Source organism: Neovison vison, chromosome 8 (assembly GCF_020171115.1).
Source record: "Neovison vison isolate M4711 chromosome 8, ASM_NN_V1, whole genome shotgun sequence".
Taxonomy (NCBI): Eukaryota; Metazoa; Chordata; class Mammalia; order Carnivora; family Mustelidae; genus Neogale; species Neogale vison.
In genome coordinates, this window is record NC_058098.1 from 105,275,607 (window position 1) to 105,298,030 (window position 22,424).

The following is a 22,424-nucleotide window of genomic DNA, read 5'->3' on the forward strand; positions in this document are numbered from 1 at the left end:
CAACTATTATTGTGGATTTGTCTATTTCTTCTAGTTCTTTCAGTTTTTGTTTCACATTTTGTTTGCAGCTCTCTTGTCTGGTGCATACCTATTTTGAATTGCCATGCCATCTTGGTGGACTGACATTTTTATCACAATGTGGCCATCTCTATCTTTGATAATTTCTTTGCTCTTAGGTCTTCTATATGTAAAATTAATATAATATCAGCCACTCATGTTTTCCTTTAATTAATGTTTGTGTGCTAGATCTTCTTAAATCCCTTTCATTGCCTATATCATTATATTTGAAATGAGCTTATTGTAGACATCATATAATTAGACCATGGTTTTAAATTCATTCTGCCAATTTTAAAACTTTTTTTAAAAGATTTTATTTACTTGACAGAGAGAGAGAAATCACAAGTAGGCAGAGAGGCAGGCAGAGAGAGAGGGGAGGAAGCAGGCTCCCTGCAGAGCAGAGAGCCTGATGCGGGGCTGGATCGCAGGACACTGGGATTACAACCTGAGGCGAAGGCAGAGGCTTTAACCCACTGAGCCAGCCAGGCGTCCCCCAATTTTGACTTTTAAGTGGCATATTTAGGCTGTTAATATTTTATGTAATTATTGATATGTTACAACTTCAGTGTGCTATTTTATTTTCTCTGTGTACACTTTGTTTTCCATCTGTAGTTTCTTTTTCCTGCCATCCTGTGAGTTACTTGAAGATTTTTGAAAATTCTATTTTATTTATAGTGTTTCCCCCCAGCTTTATTGAGATTCAATTGACATATAACACTGTGTAAGTTTAAGGTGTACAATGGTTTGATTTGATACAATTACATATTGCAAAGTTGATTTCCATTTCTATTTTTTTTAACTTACATATTTTTTTCCATTTTGGTAAAATAAGCATAACATAAAATTTACCATTGTTAAACATTTCTAAGTGTATAATTCAGGAGCATTAAGTACATTCACAATGTTGTGTAAACATCACAGCTATCCATTTCTGGAATCTTTCACCTCAAACAGAAATGCTGTACCACTTAAAGAATAATTCCCCACGTCCCCCTTATCTGTGGTACTTTAAAATTTTACCTGTTGTATAGTTTTTTTTGGTTGCTCTAGGTATTACATTATGTATATATATCATAGTCTACTATAGTAGTATCATTGTTTTACCAGTTCATATTAAATATAGAAACTTTAACTTCCTTTATGTCTCTCTCTTTCCTGTTTATAGTATAATTGTCTATTTACATACATTTAGATATTTATTTACATTTTTTACATACATTTAGAATAATATAGTGTTATAATTTTTGCTTCAACTATCATTTTAGAAATTTATAAAACTCAAGAAGAAAAAAAGTCTGTTGTATATACCAATATTTTCGCTTATTGTGTTTTCTTTCTTCCTGATGTTCCAAGTTTTCTTTTCTTTTTTTTTTTTATCATTTTCTTTCAGTTTAGAAAATATGCTTGGTACCTGTGTGGCTCAGCTGGTTAAGCGTTTCACTCTTGATCTCAGCTCAAGTCTTGATCTCAGGGTTTATAAATTCAAGCCCCATGGAGTCAACTTAAAAAAACAAAAAAAAGCTGGGTGTGGAGTCCACTTAAAAAAATGCTTTTTGGTGTGACAAATTCCCTCGGTTTGACTTCATCTGAGAATTTCTTGATTTCCTTTTTATCACTGAAGAATATTGCACTGGACACAGGATTCTTGGTTGGCAATTCTTTTTTTTTTTAATATTTTATTTACTCGACAGAGAGAAATCACAACTAGGCAGAGAGGCAGGCAGAGAGAGAGGAGGAAGCAGGCTCCCCGCAGAGCAGAGAGCCTGATGTGGGGCTCGATCCAAGGACACTGGGATCATGACCTGAGCCGAAGGCAGAGGCTTTAACCCACTGAGCCACCCAGGTGCCCTGACAATTCTTTTAATACTTGAAAAATATTGTGCTACTTCCTTTTGGCCTACACAGGACATTAGGTGATTCATATTGGTGTTCCCCTATAAGTACTGTCATTTCTCACTGGCTGCTTTCAAAATACTTTCTTTGTGATTAGTTTTCAGAAATTTAATTGTTGCATATTTTGAAGTGGGTTTCTTTGGGCTTGTCTTTTTTGCGATTTAATTTCTTGAATTTGCAAGCGAATGTCTTTTGCCAAGTTAGGGAAGTTTTCAGCTACTATTTCTTTCAATATTTTTTCAGTTCTTCTGTCATTCTCTTCCAGTAACTACAGTGATATGATTGTTACTTTTTTTTTTTTTAAATAGAAAGATTCCTTTCATTTTATTTCAGAAAATTTTCTCCAGTTCAACTTGAGTAAGTTCCACTGGTCTGTTCCTCAAGTTCAATGATTCTATCATCTGTTATCTTCACTCTATTATTGAGCCCTTAGGGTAGGCTTTTAATTTTACTTATGTATTTTTCAGTTCTATTATTTCCATTTGGTTTTTTTGATAATCTCTATTTCTTTCTTGAAGTATTTATTTCCAACTTGTTTCAAGAGTATTTGTAAATGATTGATGAAGTATTTTTATGATTGCTGCTTTAACACAATTATCAGACAATTCCAACATTTGATTCATCTCATTATTGGAATCTGTTGATTATCTTTTCTCATGCATGTTGTGATTTTCTTGGTTCTTGGATTAGTAATTTTTTGGCATCTTGGACATTTTAGATATTATATTATGAAGGTCTGGATCCTATTTAATCAATCAATCCATCAATCAGTCATTTTTTAATTTTTAAAGCAGGAAGTCTCCTGTTGAGATTTAGCACATGGGCTGCTGGGTATGTATGTTTAACTTCTCTCTGGGCCCAGCCAACACCACCTGGCAAAAGTGGAGCACTGACTCACCCTGTCTTGTTGCAAATGGGTGTGGTGGAAGTCCAGCTCCCCCCCTTACTCCACTAACAACTTCACAGTGAAAGTGGGGTGCCAACTCCCTCTGTCTATTGCATCTGAGTGAGGGTATAAACTCAGTTCCTCTCTCAATCTGCTGATACCACCTGCTGGGAGAACTGGAGCACCACCTGCTTTCACCAGGCAGAAGATGGAAGGTCAGCTCCCTACTCCAGCCCTGCCAAAACCATTCTGCTGGGGAATTGGAATGCTGCCTCTCATGTACATGGATTAGGAAAGGTTGAATGGAAAATTAACTCCTTGCTCAACTCTGCTGAAACCATGCTGTGATTAGAGGGTGCAGTTTTTCTGTAGTTGGCTGGAGTAGAACAGAATTGCCAATAAGCTTTCCATTATTGGGTCATTCTTTTTCCCATCCTTTGGGTAGGAAAAGCAGACTTTTCTTTGAGCTTTTATTATCTGTGCCTGTTTGTACTGGTGGGTTGGAGGATTTTGCATTGCCCTGAGATATGAGAAGAAATAAGGAAACCTGGAAATTTACCATCATGTCCCTCAAGTCTCCAGATTCCTATGTAGCCCAACTTCCTTCCTTCTTCCAAAGTATTACTATGCTTATTTTTTGTACTATGTCTAGGGCTTTTTAGGGACAACCTAAAAGAATGGAATTACTTCATCTTAGTTGAACTGGAAGTCTACTTAAAAGGCCATTTTTAAACATTAGTTTAGTTTACTACCTGGAATCGCCCCAGGTTGTCAAAAGTCATGAATCTTGTATTTTAGCAATTTACAACCTAGACTCTGAACTGAACAGATGCACAGAAAGATCCATAACAGATGACTCAAATTCATACATAGTGAGAGGAAGTAAGAGCACCCTAAGTTTTTATAGGGCTTAAAGGTTTATAGAGCACTTTGCATATATAATGTATATAAAAATGCTCTTATATATTTACTAATTAAATATATACATTTATTATATAAAGCATATTCATATTACTTTATAAATATATATGTATATATTACTCTCAACAATGTTGCAAGGTAGGTGGAGTAGATATTGTTATTTTAAAAAAATAAAGTCTGGGGCGCCTGGGTGGGTCAGTGGGTTAAAGCCTCTGCCTTCAGCTCAGGTCATGATCCCACTGTCCTGGGATCTAGTCCTGCATGGGGCTCACTGCTCGGCAGGGAGCCTGCTTCCTCCTCTCTCTCTGCCTGCCTCTCTGCCTACTTGAGATCTCTGTCTGCAAATAAATAAATACAATCTTAAAAAAAAAAATAAAGTCTGTTTGGTTAAGGTTCCTGCCTAAGGTTGAAAAGCTGGTAAGTAGAAGTGTTATAATTTTTGTGAATCTTAGCCCTGAGCTCCTGATACCAAACCACACTACCTAGGGTAAATAACCTTCTGTTCTAGTAGAAATCCTATGCTTAACAAGTAATCACAAAGCATAATTTTGCCTTTTTGAGGGATAGTGGCTTGTGAGTTAGAGAGTCAGATTCAAATTCAAATTCTAGCTCTACCATGCCTTATTTGTGTAATGTTGGAGAAATTACTTAACCCCTCAATACCTGTAAAATGGGAACAACTATTTACTTCAAAAGGTTGCTTTGGATAATGACACATTTAAAGCAAAACGCCTGGCATATTGTAAGCACTCAATAAATACAAGTAGCTATTATTATAATTAAGGATAAATAAAGCAAAACAAAACAATGCAAAACCCCAAACCAAAACAACACTGCATTTCCATGAGGAAATAATGATTCAGACTCAAAGCTTTCAAAAGCAGAGAGGGTGCATCTGTTCATTCCTGTTTGGTTGTGTCACACCTCACATGTTACTTAATAAACATTGGCATCTCTATCATTTTAAAACTGGAAGGACCTAAAATATCATCTATTTCAAGCTTCTCATTTTATAGACAAGGAAACTTGGGTTGGGAAGGGTTGAAAGAATTACTTCAGAATTACCACTCTTCTTGCTGCACCTAGTAAAGCACACAAAAGAGTGAGCAGGAAATAAACTATAGGAAGACACCCCAGATTCCAGAAAGGAAAAGATTTGGGTCCATAAAACCTGGGGAGGTGGGGAACAGGTCCAAAAGGTATAAATACTTCCCTACAGGTTGGGACTATATATGATGGCAATGTCTGCATATCATCCTCATAGAAATCTCTAAGGGGGTAGCTTGATGGCCACTTAAATGCAGATTACACTCTGCATTTAGATGCAGTCTGCCCCAAACCACACAGGAGACATAAATGAGGGGAAAACTTTCATGACAATATTTTTTGCTTATAGTTGTACTTTTCCTCATTTGTTAAACCAGTCTTAGTAACAATTTCCAGAAAAGTATGGAGATTTTGTTTTGTTTGAAAATGATGAAAACTGACTTTTTTAAGTGATGAGAAGGAATATATTTTGTAATCCAGTATTTCATTACACATTTTTTTCAATTCACTCTTATTTTATATTAGCTGTGAGCTAGAACAGTCGTAAATTAATAAGCTCTTTTCCACAAGGTCTTTTTTAATGAAGTCTTTTTTAGCCTTATCAAGAGTATATTTTGCATAAAAGTACATTTTTAAGGCTGTTTTAAAAAATTGATTATCAAATCTGAAAGATGAAATTTTGAGTTTTTCTATTTTCCCTCTGTGTAGTTTTAGATTTCTAAGAATAAATGGAAGTAAAAAGTATAAATATGCAATATGTTGTATAAGGGTAAGTGCTAAGTTCTAGTAATGTGCAACAGCTATTAAGCATTTCAAAGGATGTCCAAAGCAGTTCTAGGGGTGCCTGGTTGGCTCAGTCAGAAAAGCATGTGCTTCCTGATTTTGGGGTTGTGAGTTCGAGCCCCACACTGGATGTAGAGATTACTTTAAAACAAACAAACAAACAGTTCTAAAGACTTTTTTTTTGTTGTTAGAGAAAAGCTGTTAAGCGAACAACAACAGTTTACAAAATGTACATAAAAAGAGCTATCTTTTATGAAAATGCACATAAGGGTATATGTGTACACACAGGAAAAACTCGGGAAATTCACCCCAAATGTTAAAATCCATTTTTTCTGGCTTCTGGGATTTCATGAGATTTTTACTTCTTTATGTGCTGTTTCTTTTTTCTTTCTTTCTTTCTTTTTTTTTTTAAGATTTTATTTATTTATTTGTCAGAGAGAGAGCACAAGCAGACAGAGTAGCAGGCAGAGGCAGAGAGAGAAGCAGACTCCCTGCTGGACCAGGAGCCTGATGTGGAACTCCATCCCAGGACCCTGGGATCATGACCTGAGCTAAAGGCAGAGGCTTAACTGACTGAGCCACCCAGGCATCCCTTTTTTCTAATTGCCTTATGATGAATATGCATTTTAGTCAGAAGACAAAGGGTTTCCTCTTTCCTTTCTTCCAATTAATATTGGTTAAATGTTACAAAGAATTGAACTTAAAGTTAAGGGAAGGACCAGAGCAAAGTCCAGAATGATTACAAATTGAGAGGTTCTCCAGATTGAACAGAATATGGGGGAGTCCATTTGATACTGGAGTGTGGTTCTGTGTTTGTGTGTGAATTTTTTGTTGTATAGTGAAAATACAATAATTTGTGGTTGTTCTGAAAACTGATTTTTCCCCCCTTTTGCTTCTAGAGACCCTCCTCTGGGAAATCAAGGTAGGAGCTTAGAGTAATCATGCACTAGATAGGCAGGGCCAATATAAACTAAAGAGGGAACATAAAGATCTCTGCCCTAACAAGCACTACTTTTCTCTACTCTGTTAAATTGAAAACCTCTTCTCTCTCTCTCTTTTTAAGATTTTAAGTAATCTCTAAACTCAACATGGGGTTCAAACTCATAACCTTGAGATCAAGAGTCCCCCATTCTAACTACTGAGCCAGTCAGGTGTTCTGAAGTCTCTTCTATTACTATGCGCTTTCCTTTAACAATTACCTAAAGCAGTTTTTCTATGCTGGTTAAATTCCCTGAGAGAAAAAGAACAGTCACCCCAGACCTAGGAGCTAACAATCTAATTGAGTAAACAAACTAGAAAAGTTAACCAAGAGAGCACTATGTGCTTTGGAATTAAAGGACTTAACGCAGAGAAGTCCTATAGCAGGTCAAGGAATGGCTGGTAACCGAACTGTTATTAACTTCTCAGTGATTGTTTAGCATAGTAGCCACTAGTCACATGTGGTTAATGAGTACTTGAAATGTGGTCTGTACAACTGAGGATTTTAATTTTTAATTTTATTTAATTTAAAAGCTACATAGAGTTGGTGACTTACCATATTGAAGAATGCAGGCCAAGATCTAGAAGTTATCAAAAAAGTAGGACTTCTCTTGTTACTTGAAGAAAGGGGAGGATTTGAATGGCTTTGGACAAAGAAAGGCATTCCAGAAGAGGAAAAAGCACATATGAACTGTGCTCACTTCACCCTGAAAATGTGAAAGTGTCTGGAGTTTGGATGGGGGATTATGATGGGTTGCTACACTGGGGAGACCATGTAGCTGAGAGTTATGATTTGAAGCTGTTTGTAATGGGGAGTAATTAGTTTTTTCTTAACTGAGGTATAATTGGTATATAACATTACGTTACTGTCAGGTGTACAACATGATTTGATATTTGCATGATTACTTCTGAGCAGTGGATAATAATAGCTCTTACCATGTGTCAGGCATTATGTTGAGTGCTTTAGATGGATTATCTCATTTAATTATAACAATCTTTTGAAGGGAATGAAGATTTATTTGGTGCCACGGTAGGGGTAAGAGAAGCAATTATAATCTTGGAAATATCTCAAGGTACTGATGATGAGGATGTAGAAGTTAAAAAACCTCATTAGGACATGAGAAGTCAGAATCAATAGAACTTGATGTCTGACTTCATGTGGAGGATGAATGAAAAAGGGACAAGACCATCTGCATCCCTAGGGATACTGCTGAGGACAAAATCCTGGGGAACACCAATGATTCTGGGGTGAATGAAGGCAGTTGAATTAGCAAAAGGATCTTAGGAAGGATGTAGATGGGTGGCAATGGAAACAAGTTAGTAGAATTGAGGAATTCGATAAAGGCTTCTTGAGAGTCCTTTAGGTAAGTTAAAGATGAGTATGGAGGAGCATCCAGCTTTAGTTGATGGAGCATGTGATTTTTGATCTTAGGGTTGTGAGTTTGAGCCCCATGTTGGGTGTAGAGATTACTCAAAAATAAAATCTTAAAAAAGGTAAGGATGGAGAAATAGCAGCTGTAGCTGGGAGTTAAGGTAGTGCTGATAAAAATAAAGGAGTCAAAGGGAGGAAAGTCAATTTTGAAAGGAAATGTGAACTTTTTTTTGACATGGTGACTAGAGGTAATGAGTCTCTGTATGATAATGTCTTACTAGTAAGACAGAATGGAAAGCTAGAGCTTATGAGCCAGATCAAGGCTGGATACGGGTGATTGTAAAGTGCTGTCCCAGGACAGCAGGTAAAGGGAAAAGAGAGGTTGAGGATAAAATCTGGAGCAAACACCCACTCACATAGAGGGCTTAACAAGGAGAGCCAGCAAGGGAGAAGGGGTGGCTGAACTATACTAGGGCAATGTCAAGGAAGAATTGTACAGATGAAAGTGAGTCAGAATTTTCTCATGTGGCAGTGAGGTCAAGGAAAAAAAAAAGAAGACTGAGAAAAGAATGAGTTTATCAAGGAGATCAGGGAGGATAAAGTATAAAATATTTGGGCAGTCTGGCAGTGAAGAGACTGAGAGAAAAAGGGAAACAGCCTGAGGAGGGATAAAGAAAGATCATCTCCCGCCCAGGTGGTCTGGAGGGAGGTAACATGAAGCCAGCAAGCCAAGGGTTGGCAACTTAGAAGGGGGAAGAGACTCTTGGTCCTTTAGGTACTTGACAACAGTTCAGGGAAATGGATGGTAGGGACAGAAATACTTTAAGAGTGATGGAGGACGCTGGAACTGGATTTTTTTAATCTTCTCCGTGAAAAAGCAATCAGGACCATCTGCCAAGGAAGAGGAGAAAGGAAAATGGGTTGGGTGGGGAGGAGATAGGAGATTTATTACACCAACAGCTAGGGCAGCCCTTGACAATCACGTGAATGAAAGGACTGGGGACTAGACCAAGGCGATTCCACTTTAGGCAACCATCTCAGATTTACTTCTGGGAACAGACAATACTAGCAACAACCACCACCCTTTATCATGTGACTATTCCCTACTTACTATGAATGTTAACATCTATTATCTCACTAATTTCCCAAGAATCCAATGAAGTATTATTATTTAAAATTATTTCCAAATTATAAATTTGGAATATATTTCCAAATTATAAAAAAGTAAATTGAGACTCAAAAAGATTTAGCCTTAATTAAAAAAAAAAAAAAAAAGGCTACTATATCGCCAGGCACCGCTCTCAGGCACGGAATGAGACAGGCAGATTTATGGAGATTTACCGAAAAGTAAACGAATAAATGAACCAGATCACTTCAGTTTTTAATAAATAGTGTGAAAATAAGAAAACGGGTGATATGATTATTATAATAAATATGACACGACACTGGAGGAGCGCGGTCAGAGGAGGGCCCTCTGAGAGGGGTAGCGAGCTGAGAACTTCAGGATGAGAAAAGTGGGTGGGTTTTCCAGGCCCACGAAAGGCTAAGTGCAGAGGCCCCGAGGCAATTATTGATGTGACCTTTGCAGGAAAGCTAACATTAGCGCAACTGAAGCTTAGTGAGCAAGGGGATATGGGCCAAGGTTGGAGGCACCACGGCAGTCCCGAAAGAGTTTACGCAAAGGAGGTAACTTAATTCGGATCAATGGAATAAGGCTCCCGAGAGCAGGAGGCATGCTGTGCCGCTCTCCCACGCGGGTTTCCATTGCGCAAAGCTGCCTGCACGTGGCGCAGAGAGGAGCTACCGGTCGGGAGAGGTTCCAAGACCCGGAGCCAAGGGGCTTGAGGCCCGCGGCCGATGGGGAGTGTGACCTCCCCGCGGCGCCAGCGTCCCGGGGACACGGACCGTCGCACCGGGCCCGTCCCCGCCCGGGCCCCGCGCTGCTCGGAGCAGCTCTCCTCCCGCACCCTCCAGGATCTCCCCCGCCTGGAATTCTCGTCAGCGACCCCCTCCGGCTGCACTATCCGCCCCGCCGGGCTTGGTTTTTCGTCTGGGGCGGCGAGTCCGTCTTTCAAAACTTCGGAATGACACTAGTCTCAAGAGTAATGGGGAGATGACATCAGTTAGGACCAGGGCGAACTCCTATAGAGAACACTCCTTTTAATCCCTGCCTTGTTTTCCCTCACGGCTTTCCAGAAATAACTTGCTTCCCAGTATGCACTCTAAATCACCCCCTCCAACAGCGAGACTGTTGGTTTGGCCCCTAGACTCCGATTGGCTGAAGGTTTACGCCTCGGTCAGGGATTGGAGAACGTTGGTTCCTTACGTATTCCCCGCGCCCATTGGTTCTTTCCCCCCGTTTCTGGGCGGAGTGGTTAGGGACGGTTTCCACCCTCGTGTTTACGGAGAGCGTAGTTGTAGCGCTCTCCGAGCGCCGGGGCTGTCTCTAAAGTTCCCTATTTAGCTCCTCGGACCAATTGGGTTCTTGCTCCACCCTCGCCCTCTCCCTTGCACGCTTCCCGCGTGGTACTGCCCACACCTTTAGAGGGGCGGCGCGCTCGCACTGCCGTCGCGTTCCTCCGCCCGCTCTCGCCAGGCTGCTCCCCCTCGAGGGCGCGCTTGGTACGGCCCGCGCCGCCTCTTTCCCTTGCTGGGGTGGCTGCCCCCCCCCTCGGGTCGGCGGCGCTTGGTGCCGCCCGGGAGAACCAGGTCATCGGTCGGTTCCCGTGAAAACAAAAACAATCGGCGGCGCCGCCGCAGGCAGCCGAACGCGGCGAGTGAGGACCAGGGGCGCGGGACCGGGTGGGGAGAGCGAGCGGGAGCGGCAGCCAGTGTCCGGGGGCCGGGGGGGCATGGGGCAGGCGGGCACGGGCTGCGCGGGGCTCCCCCGGCGCCGCGGCTAGCGCGCCCGCTGTCTCGGCCGCCACAGCCACCCGCGCCGCCCGCCTGGGGGACGAGGAGCAGGACGCGGCCTCGGCCGGGCCCGGGCCGAACGGCTGCGGACACCCGGGCACCAGGGAGCCGAGCGCCGCCGCCGCCGCCACCTCCGCCGCCTCCGGGATGGATCAGTGCGTGACGGTGGAGCGCGAGCTGGAAAAGGTGCTGCACAAGTTCTCGGGCTACGGGCAGCTGTGCGAGCGCGGCCTGGAAGAGCTCATCGACTATACGGGCGGCCTCAAGCACGAGATTCTGCAGAGCCACGGTAGGGCGGCCCGGGTGGGCGCGCGGGGCAGGGCCCGGCCCCTTGGGCCACGGCGGGCCAGCAGGAGTGTCCCCGCGCCTCCTCCCCCGCCCCAGACCCCTGTGACTTTTCCTCCTCTCGATTTGCCTCGAAGCTGTACCTACTTCGTTGTCGATTAAGAGTGAGCGCGATCCACCCGGAAACCGAGCCCGGAACCACGGGTTCCAGCCGGGTTAAACGTGCGTGGGGGCCGGTCGGTGGCACCTGCAAACTGCCGCCGCCCGGGAGTGGGCGCCGCTCGCCCCCGCCCGGCCCGGTGCTTTCTGGTCCCTGCGGGCTGAAGGTGCGCTGATTGCGTTGGACCGGAGGGTCTGGGCGATAAGAGGGTCAGTGCAGGAAGCCGGCTCCTTTCTTTCTCTCCTGCCCCAGATCCTTGGCCCGGGGACTGACTTTCCAAGTCTTTCTTTCTTTTTTTCTTCTTTCCGTTCTTTTTTTAAATTAGAAAGTCGAGTGTTATTCTTAGCTGTGGGTTAACAGAACTGCCGCTGCTGCAACTTCACGATTTGACTGCTGTGTGGAAGCAGCTCTTCCTCAACTCCGCAGCCTCACGGACATGATTCCTAGGAAACCAGCTGAATCGAAATGTTCAGCTCTCCTGGTGTAGCCTGAGGAAGAACAGGCAACTTACCTGAAGCAAATTGTGGCACAAGTAGTTAGTTACTTGCCTTACCTGGCCAAGTTTTTACCTGTTTTTCTTTCAGGAGACAGATTTTTTTATAGAAGGTGCTTTACCTAGATTATTTCATGATTGCCCGAGGACCTGGGGGCAGATGCTCTGCTGAGGTTAACTTGTGGAAGCTGGTTGGGAAGGGGTTTTGGTTTTGTTTTTTTAGTAACATTTGAAGGTCTGGTATCCTCAGATTAACGTATTCATAGTGGTGATTCCTCCTGATCAAGAAAGAAAAGACTTTATTTAATGGATTTGTTCAAGTTGGGGAAGCCTTCTCAAGCTCCTAGGCTGAACAGCAGTTTATGAAAAGGAAAGTTTGGTAGCTGGGGTGAAATGCGGTTACTTCGGCAGGTGAGGTGAAGGCAGGGCCTCATTGGAGCTTCTCCTCTCTTCTCTTTCTCCTCCTACACCTTTCTTTTCAGACGCCTTTTGGTGGGGAATAAGTGCTAGCCGGGAATAAGGGAGTCTTAAAACATACTATTCTGAACATGGCAGTCACTTTTGAGCTCTGGGGAAGAAGCAAGCCTGCAACCTTAGTGGGAGTAGGAGTTAGAATATTAATATGGAAAAATAAGCAGACCTGGATGGCTGCCTGTGAAGGGGAAGCGGAGGTGGAGTTGGATGGGAATCCTGGGAACGCTCTGGTGAATTTGGTTTTTGGGCATGCAAGATAAAGCTGAAGGGCTATGTGTACTGGTGGCTAAAGATGCAGTTTGAATTTGGGGGAAAAGTAAGGTCTCAGATGGTTTCCTAGTATAATTTCTACTGAGGAGAGTGAAGGAGATCCCATAAGCTGTAAGGAGGGAACAATGTAGGGTCTAACCACACCTGAAACCTCTTGGAGAAACCTCACTCTTGGAGAGTGGAGGGCCATGGAGGAACCAGCCGAAACAGAAAAGGCAGGAGCTTAGGAAAAGAGAAGTTGGTTAGCTGGTTGGGAGTCAGTGACCCTCTGCTTACAGCTTCATGGAGTTAAAATAAACTCAGTTAGTGGGAATTAAGAAAAATATGCAAACTGAAGTGTAAGGAGGCATAAGGCTGTTTAGTACAGGGGTAGGAGGTGTGTGTATGTGTGTGGGGAATGTGTGTGTGGGTGGGTGTGTGTCTCTGTCTCTCTGTCTCTGCCTGCCTGTCCACCCACCCTTCCGCTCCAGGAAATCTAGATCTTGTTCAGGGCTAAAAGGAAAAGAATGAGTGAAGGTCTAGACTTGAAGAGGTGGAAGGAGCATATCCTTTTTAGGGACCAGGTCAGAGATTGAGGGGTTGGATAGGCAGAATATGAGAGAAGATGGAAAGTAAAATACCTTCTTATAAGAGAGCAGGGGGTATTAGTTGATGGGGGAAGTGTGATTGCAAGCCTCATTTTAGGGAATTTGGGGCTCATCTCCGATGGATAAAATAATTGACAGAAATCGCTAAAGCATGAGTTTGCTTTAGACAAATTGTTTTTGCTGGGTATCGGGGAACTTTGCAAGGAATATATCGTATGTGGGTATTAGCCACAGATAACGTCATGCTATTCAAATGATCTGACTTGGTGAATTGCATGTTTCTTTCTCAGCTTCCTATTTTTTACCTTCTGGTCTACCAGATTGCAGTTTGATATTGGTATTTCTTTGATTTTCTTTAATTCTTAAATAATAGGATTAAGTGACTAAAGGCAGTTATGAAACGTGAAAGAAAAATAAATACCAGAAGTGCCAGGTCTAGTTTCCCAAGTAAATTCTTTTCTCTTACGGTTTTCTTATGTGTGGAGGCAAACATCATGGTTTGTTATCTAGGTTATGGTAATTTTCAAAGCAGATAATTTCTAATGTTCTTTGCCAGCAGTGTGGTGGGTATTACATTTGTATTTTAAATATACCCTTCCTAGAGTTGTGTCTCCTGAAATCTGAGTTTGGAGCTCCATTTTCAAGTTTGAATGTACTTGTTTGGGCAATTGATCTTGTGGGCTCCTTTGACTTGAGAGAGGGGCTCCAATTGGGACCATCTGTCAGGGCTTTGGATCTCATTCTCTAGGGTTATTTGTGGTAATAGTCTTGTAAGAATGTGATGTGAATAAAGTAGAATCTTGGGAACTGTATAGCTCTCCAGCATGGCATAATACTGATGGTGAGTAACTGCCTGATTCAGAAGTTTCTTTTTAGCTAGGGTCAGGAGATCAGTTTTGGGGGATGAATTACATTTTCTTATGTTTAAATATCTCTTTTCTATTTTTTTTTTTTTTTAAGATTTTACTTATTTAGCAGAGGCGGGCGGGGGGTACACAAGCAGGGGGAGTGGGAGAGGGAGAAGCAGGCTTCCCGCTGAGACGCGGGGCTCAATCCTAGAACCCTGGGATCATGACCTGAGCTGAAGGCAGTTGCTTAACGACTGAGCAACACAGGCGCCCGAAATATCTTTTTTCTAAAGTGAGTGAAGGACTATACTAAATGAGGACAGTTAGAATAGTTTGTGGTGGAAACATCATACGTAAATGAAGATTAGTTGGTAGCCTGTTGACAACCCATTTCCACTCTAACTACTTTTATTCCAGATTGTGAAAGTGCTCAAAGGGGGCTCGCCTGGCAACTGGCCTGGAAGTAGTCCTGTAGTGAGCCCTAACATTTCTTTCATCTGCTCTGAATTGCCTCTATGTAGCCTGAAATTCTTTCATATAAACTTTCCCTAATTATTTCATTAAAAATGCATTTTTCTTAATTCAAATACCTTTGGGAGAATGCAGGCTTTCATTAAGTCGTAGCGAGGCATGGAGGTTTGGTGATAAAGGGGCAGCGTAGCAGAGCAAAGGGACAGTAAAGAATCACAGAAAATACTAAACAGAAGTTCTGTGGAAGCCTGATTCATTCCTCTTCTGGAGCCTGACATAACGGCTTTCTTCAGGTCCGAGGTTTAAGGTCTTTAAGGCCTAAGGTTTGTCTGGGAAACTTTAGGGTGGTAGATTGGATGATGGGAGAGTGATCGGAGCCTGATCTGAGGTAAAAGGGATTAGAGATGACTGTCCACAGTTAATGAAAGGTCTGTGCTGAGGTGTTTGGGCTGGGAAAGGGATACCATTTTTAAGCTTAATTTGCCAGAAATTCAAGGATTGTACCAAGCTCTGAGTCTTACCTTTAGTTACTCTGATTAAACTTCAGGTTCACTTAATTTTCTCAACTCTTAGGAAGGAGGAGAGCACTGTCGTCACTTAGTTGTACCACCTTTTCAGTGAGTTTGCATGTGCACATGAAGTTTGGTCTGATTTAAGATTCTGTATGGTTGATGCTGTTTGGTGATCATTCCTGGGTGCCCTTGATCAATTTGGGTAAGGTGCTAGTGCTTCTCACATTTCACTCATGCATGTGTGCTCTTATTTTTTCAGATGGATTCATGATTTCACTTAAGTAGATTTATCCTTATGATAGGCACTGATATCTGTGAAATCGTAAGTTTGGTGTATGAGGTATAATAAACTATTAAAAGCAAATTCATAACTATTAAAATATTACTTCACATACAGCTAAAATCACTTTTTTTTAAAAGATTTTTATTTATTTGACAGAGAGAGATCACAAGTAGGCAGAGAGACAGGCAGAGAGAGAGGAAGGGAAGCAGGCTCCCCGCTGAGCAGAGAGCCCGATGCGGGACTCGATCCCAGGACCCTGAGATCATGACCTGAGCCGAAGGCAGCGGCTTAACCCACTGAGCCACTCAGGCGCCCCTAAAATCACTATTCACATCAGTGTTGTGGGAACCACACCTTGGGTGACCATCAGTTAACAGGCAGATAGTATGGATAAATGTTCCTGATTTGACTTGTGATTGTTTATATGCTTTTTAGCATATTTTTTTCCCTATTGTTTCCCATTAGCACCTCTGTGGTGGGAGGGAGAACAGAAAAGAACTATATATCACGTATTGCTGATATTCTAATTTTACATTTGGTAAATGGAGATTAGACTGAAACAATAGGATAGCATTTATGACATGTTTGATGAGTATTGGGAAAATGACAATTTTTGTAGGAGTCAAGGGTATGCAGTATTTTTAAAAAGTGATTTCTCTGAAATCTTGCCATTTGCAAGGATGTGGATGGAACTAGAGGGTATTAAGCAGAGTGAAATAAGTCAATCAGAGAAAGACAGTTATCATGTGATTTCCCTGATACACAAGGAATTTGAGAGGGAGGGTGGAGGCTTGGGGGTAGGGAAGGAAAAAATGAAACAAGATTGGATCGGGAGGGAGACAAACCATAATATACTCTTAATCTCACAAAACAAACTGAAGATTGTAGACGAAGGGGAGTAGGGAGAGGGTGGTTGGGTTATGGACCTGGGGGAGGGTATGTGATGTGATGAGTGCTGTGAAATGTGTAAGCCCAGCGATTCGCAGACCTATACCCCTGGGGCAAATAATACATTATATGTTAATAAAAATAATTTAAAAAAAAAAAGAAAAAAAATGTGATTGCTAGGCTAAGGGCCCCTGCGTGGCTCAGTTAGTTAAGTGTCCAACTCTTGATCTCAGCTCAGGTCTTCATCTCAGGGTGGTGAGTTCAAGGCCCATGCTAGGTATGGAGCCTCCTTTTAAAAAATTTATTTTTAGGCTATTATAGGGAGTAGTATTGTATTTTTTTAAAGACTTTATTTATTTGAGAGAGAGAGAGAGAGAGAGAGTGTGTGCATGCAGGGGGAGGGGCAGGCAGAGGGAGAGGGAGAAGCAGTGCAGGGCTCCCTGATGTGGGGCTTGATCCTAGGACCCTGGGATCATGACCTGAGCCAAAGGCAGATGCTTAACTGACTGAGCCCATTGGTTCTCCTGTATTGTAGTTTCTGAAAATGATTCTCAGAGACTTTTTAAAAATGAATTTTGTAAATTTAAATTTTGTTTTGAGTAGATAATTCGTTCAGATGGTATAAATTAAAATGACAGAAAAAGGATACCCAGTAAGAAGTCTCCCTTTTACTTTTTCTTATTTATGGGCCACCTAGTTGTCCACTTCACAAAGATGCTAGCCTCCAGGAAAACTTTTAAGAAAAATCAGGTAAATAATAATTTCTCACTATTCATTTTTACTTTGAGGCATTGGACATGTAGTTCTACTTACTTCGATTTAGGTTTAGTATTATTGCAATTTACAAGTTGGTAAAGACAGCTTAATTTGTAGGAGTGATCAACTCATGCATTAGTTTCCAAAACTCCGTTTTTTGTGTGTTTTTTGTGGTCTGACTGCCAGTCGTAAAACTCATTTAAACCATAATCCTCCATCTTTCTTTGGTGAATCAAGGAGAATTTAGTTACTTGTTGCACAACTGCTTCCAGTTTTTAAAATTTGAAGGTAACAAGTGACAAGGTAAATAGGCAATTAAGCATGGAAGAGAAAGCAAATTGTGGCCACGTTTTAAATTAATTTCTGTGGTATGGTTTTTATCAGTAGACAGAAAACAGATTCAGAGTCATATGGTATGTATAACTCTTCATTATAGAATTTGAGTTGTATATAGTATATATACTTAGTGAAAAGTGTGCTTATTTATATATATGAATCCTTGTTCTTTTCACAGCCTACCATGCTTGAATGTATATTCATCCTTTAATGAATATTAAAGGATCAGGGTTTGGTAGACCAGTGGTTTGCTTATTGAACCTTATTATTTGGTGTAGTTGGAGTAGGCTTCAATATCTGGTGTTCAGTTGCCAATGAAACTTTCTGCTAAATATTAACAAGATACTATTGAGAGAGAAAAGAAGGACTTACTTATTTATTTTACTTTTTACTATTATTATTATGTTAGCCACTGGATAGTACATCATTAGTTTTAGAAAGAAGAAAGACTTTAAATTTTGAATTGAATAAAATTTGGTATCTACATTTAACATCTAGTCTGGAAAGTAGCAGATAAGTAGTATGTCAGAAAAGTTTGGGTGGGTAACAGTCATTGTTGAAATACCCCAAGAGAAGAATAGACGAGTTAGCAAGCTACTTGGGCTGTTTTAGATGGTGAGAATAATAGGTTAGTGTGTGCATTTCCAGTTAGGTTTAGAAGCTGATTTAACTTTGTCAGCCATTCCTTTCCAGGCTCTTTTAGGAGGCAATTTTTTGTTATTTGGCATCTTATTCATTCAGACTAGTATATCACTCAGGATTCTTTTGATTGCAGGTGGCAGAATAGTTTTAATTAAAATGGACTTCATTGATTCACTACTAAATAGGCTGAGGTAAGGCCAGCCAGCTCCAGAAGCAGAGAGGATGTTTAAAGACTGATCTTTTTCTTTTCCTCACTCAACTGTGCTTTCCCTGGTTGGCTTCATTCTTAGAGGAGCTTTTTCCACGTGGAACTAAGATGGTCAGGGGAGTTCATTATCATTCTTATATTGCTAGTGATCCCAAAGACAGGAACATGCCTTTTTACCCTGCTTTTTCAAACATAAAATTACCAGGGAGTATCCTGTGCTGTCTTGGTTTGGGGTCATAATCCTCTTGCTGAATCAGTAACCGAGGTCAGGGCATGGAGTCCATTGGCTACCTTGGGGCTACATGCTTTGGCCATGTCAGGAGATGTACGGCCATGTGATTATAGAGAGGAGAGAGTTCTAGAAAGGAAAACTTGTACCCAGACAAAAGTGATAGATGTCTATTATAATTGAGCAGCTACAAGTTACACCAAAACAATGTTCTTTGAGGTGTTTTCTTTCTTTTTTTTTTTTTTTAAGATTTTATTTATTTATTTGACAGATAAAGATCACAAGTAGTCAGAGAAGCAGGCAGAGAGAGAGAGGAGGAAGCAGGCTCCCTGCTGAGCAGAGAGCCTGATGTGGGGCTCAATCCCAGGACCCTGGGATCATGACCCGAGCTGAAGGCAGAGGCTTTAACCCACTGAACCACCCAGGTGCCCCTTTGAGATGTTTTCTGGACCATCCCAACCTTTATTTCTTAGTTTTTGCCTAGCCTCCTAACTATAACATTCTTAGGATTCAAATACTGAGTTGTGAGTGCAGCTTGATTTGGAGACAAAAAAAGTACAGTTTGGTTCATGTTACCTTTGGGAAGTTACTTGAAGTTGCTTGTGTGCTTGGCATAGTAAAATCATTTTACTAAGGTTATTTTATCTTTTACATTGTTTCTAACTCTGGATAATAATATTGGTGAGGGAGAAACTTGCCAAGACTTCTATGATATGATACTAGGGTATTTAAAGAAATCTCCCTTCTTTCCAGTCTTAGTCTCTTAGTTGTTAGGATAGTGAAAATCACGTTTTGGTAAACTATTCACTTGGGATGATAAAACTGACTTGTTTTATTTGGGGTCCTGCTTCTTCAGCTATAAAATCTTTGAAAGTGACCTCAAAATGTGATATAGGGGAGAATTACAGAGGGCTCTGGTCCTGAGCTACCTACTGGAGTCCCATTGTGCTCCAGGTAATTCCTAGAAGTTGATAGGTATCGGGGACATGATGCTTTCTAAACTAGGCATTGTTTGTAGAATGGCAGAAATGCCTGGTCTTTTAGATTAGATGCTAGTTTAATCCCTCAGAGAACAGAGAACAGACACCAGAGTCTGCAGCAGGACTTGAGACTTTAGAAATAATACTGTCACCTTATTTGGGTTTGGTGATTTTTATGGCTCAGCTCAGAATGGTTCTTAAAAAACATTGTTCTGGAAGTCCATAAAGCTATACTGCAAAGTCTTTAACCCTTAAGATTGAGCCTGAATACTTTCTTCTCATTTTGTGTTATAGCATCTGGCTGTATATTATCTTTGATGAGTTTGCTGTGTCTGTGGGATCCATCTAGATTTAATATCTCATTATCGATTACATGAAGGTATTCAGGAGGAGGTAAGGAATGTCTTAAAAGAAACATTATACATGACTTCAGCCCTTCAGGAACATGGAGACTAGTTAGGGAGATAAGATGAGTCTCCCACTTGGAGAGCAGACCACAAAATTTTGTCCTTGAGCTCAGGAGATCTGAGTTTGAGTCCTTCTCTGCCACTTTACTTGTTCTAGTATCTTGTTTAACCTCTTTCCTCTTCAATAAACTTGTAACTTATATCACAGAATTATGGGAATGAAATTAGTAAGTAGTAGATGGAAACTGGCTTTAAAATCTGAAAACAAGGTATATTTGTTATTTTTAATGTCTCTGTCTTTTTTGTTTCTTTCTTTTTTTTTTTTTTTTTTAAAGTCTGTGCCTTCAAGCAGCAGTTAAGAACTATGGAAACACTTTTGAATGTTAGGTATCTTTTATACTGGTGTATGTTAGTTACCATTCTGTGCCCTGTGGTCTGCCTAATACCATAGGGAATATTCCAAAGACATAAATACAGTCTTCAAGAAACTTTAGTTGGATAATGAGACCAAACTTTTATATTTGGGAGGGGGGAAAAGCCATGGCCATGGCACAGTATAAATAGCAGTGCTTCTGTTTGGTACAAATACTAACAGTTCAGGGAAATAGGAAAGAAGAATCCCTTCCTTAGAAAGAACTGCTGAGGGGTTTGTGTGTGTGTGATTTCAATTGAACTTCAGAGCACTTGGTCAATAGTTATTAATTGGCAATTAATTGTAGAACTAGGCAAGATCTTGTGGGAATTGACAAAGGGCAAGCAATCGTTCTCATGCTCTAATAACTTTCTGTCCAGTTAGGGAGATGCCATTGGTGTGTTTTTAAGTAACGGTGCCTGGTAATGGAAGGCCATGTAGATAGGGCCAATGCTGACTGAGTGGTACAGGCAAGAAGGGGTGGGATTTGAGAGAGCCCTCTAACCTGTCAAGTATCAGTAACAGATTGAATTTGGACAGTAGGAAGATAAGATGGGATGCCAGCAGTGGTGGTTGGCAAGAACAAAGGTGCAGAGGAGTGAGAATACAGGAGGCATTCTGGGAAGAGGGAAGGACCAGAGCAGAGAGAAGTAGGATAGACGAATTAAAATTAAATTGGAATCAGGGTTTATAGAGTCACAGGGAAAATAGTAGACTGGGAAGATGTGGAATGACTTGGGTGGGGAGTACATTTTGAACAGGCACTGGACAGGGACATTATCTTGAGACCATTTAGCAGCATTTAGGTTGATTGGAGTTGGGAGTGCGTTTGTCTAGAGGCAAGATGACTAGTTAAGCGTCAGCTTAGACCTGATGGAAGAGGGACCTGTCTTTGGGTAGTGGTGGTAGAAATGTACAGGGACCCATGCATGGTATCTCCTGAGGGAAGGAGTTACCAGGACGTGGTGTGTGGATGTAGTCTGGCAGGATGGGAGAGAAGCATCGGAAAAATCAAAGCTTAATCTAAGGTTTGAGCATGAGTGACAGGTAGACAATTACAGAACCAGGAAGAAAATAAGTTTATGAGAGGGGAAGGTAGAAATCTGAGTTTGATTTGTAAGTCTGAAATTTACATTTAAAGACTAAAAGAAACCTTACCTGATTCAGCCATTCATTTCAGAGATACAGAAGGAGATAGCTCGAGATTAATTCTCTATATTTTGAATTTGAAGGGAATGAATAGGCTCTCTAAAGTGGGACTGTCTTGCAGACATTCGAAAGCTGGTGCTATGTGTCCTCTTTTTCTTCTGTCATCTCTCTCAGTTCTTGTCTCATCGTGTATTTTTGAAGCCTTCCTTTTCTTCCCTGTGCCAGTCATTTTGGTCTAGCTCTCTGCTCTAGGAGCGCTATTAGTCTGTACCATGTAAGTTAGCTTTTAAATAGAAACTTACTTTCTTTTTTCGCCTTATGGTTGGTTTTGCAGCACCCTAGGCTGTGATTTGGTGCAGTGGATCGGAACACACCTGTCTGAATCTGCGCTCTGTTCTGGAAGGTCAGGGGTTACCCCCAAAATACTGTGCTTTGTAGATTTACCACCTATTAATATACTGAAAAGAGTTCGTTTTGTTTTCAGTGATTTACTACTGCCCCTAGAAAAAAACGAGTGCATTGTATTTGTTCCTTTTTCTTCCTCCTCTAAGTGAATCTCTGTTGAGCGGCTGCTGTGTCCTAGGTGCTGAAGTAGCTCCTAAGAAGCCCCAAACTCCAACAGGCCACAATTTAATTTGCCACTCACCATATGAGACAGTCCTTTTATTATTATTTTTTAATACGAACCTTAACCTTTTCAAGTTTTTCTATTTTAATGTTTTGCAGTCTTTTCTGTGTTCACCTTGCCAGTGACTTCTTAGAATCAGTCTTAGACCCTTTGATTCTTTGTCTTCTTTTATTCCTCCTGAATTTCTTAATCTGTCTAACATACTTGATCTGTACCCTGAACACTGCCGACAGAGGCATTCAGCACTCAGTAAACTGACTCTAAATCATGGTTCTCCTTTCCTTTTGACTTTAGTCTTTTTGCCCGTTTTGTCTTTGTCTAGTCTCATTTTATTTATTTTAAAATAATAAAATTTATAAAAATGTAAGAGTGGGATAAGGGAGCCAGGGTGGCTCCATCAGTTACGTGTCTGACTCTTGATTTCAGCTCAGGTCCTGATCTCAGCATGGTGAAATTAAGCCCTGTGTCTGGTTAAGGTGGGGGCTGGAGAGCCTGCTTAAGATTCTCTCTCTCCCTCTGGCTCTCCCCTCTTAGAAAGAGTGGGATAATGTAGAAT

At 41.3% G+C, this 22,424-nt stretch overlaps 1 protein-coding gene across 3 annotated transcripts in view; it reads left to right on the forward strand.

Moving 5' to 3' along the window:
- The first annotated feature begins 10,882 nt into the window (after nucleotides 1–10,882).
- RMND5A (required for meiotic nuclear division 5 homolog A) overlaps nucleotides 10,883–22,424 on the forward strand; it is a 63,386-nt gene continuing 51,844 nt past the window's right edge. For 2 of the 3 annotated variants that reach the window (XM_044261577.1, XM_044261578.1), the window contains exon 1: nucleotides 10,883–11,139. In XM_044261577.1, the coding sequence (XP_044117512.1) occupies nucleotides 10,998–11,139 (142 nt within the window). In that variant the 5' untranslated portion in view covers nucleotides 10,883–10,997. The remainder of the gene's footprint in view (nucleotides 11,140–22,424) is intronic. The other variant, XM_044261576.1, reaches the window with a different exon arrangement.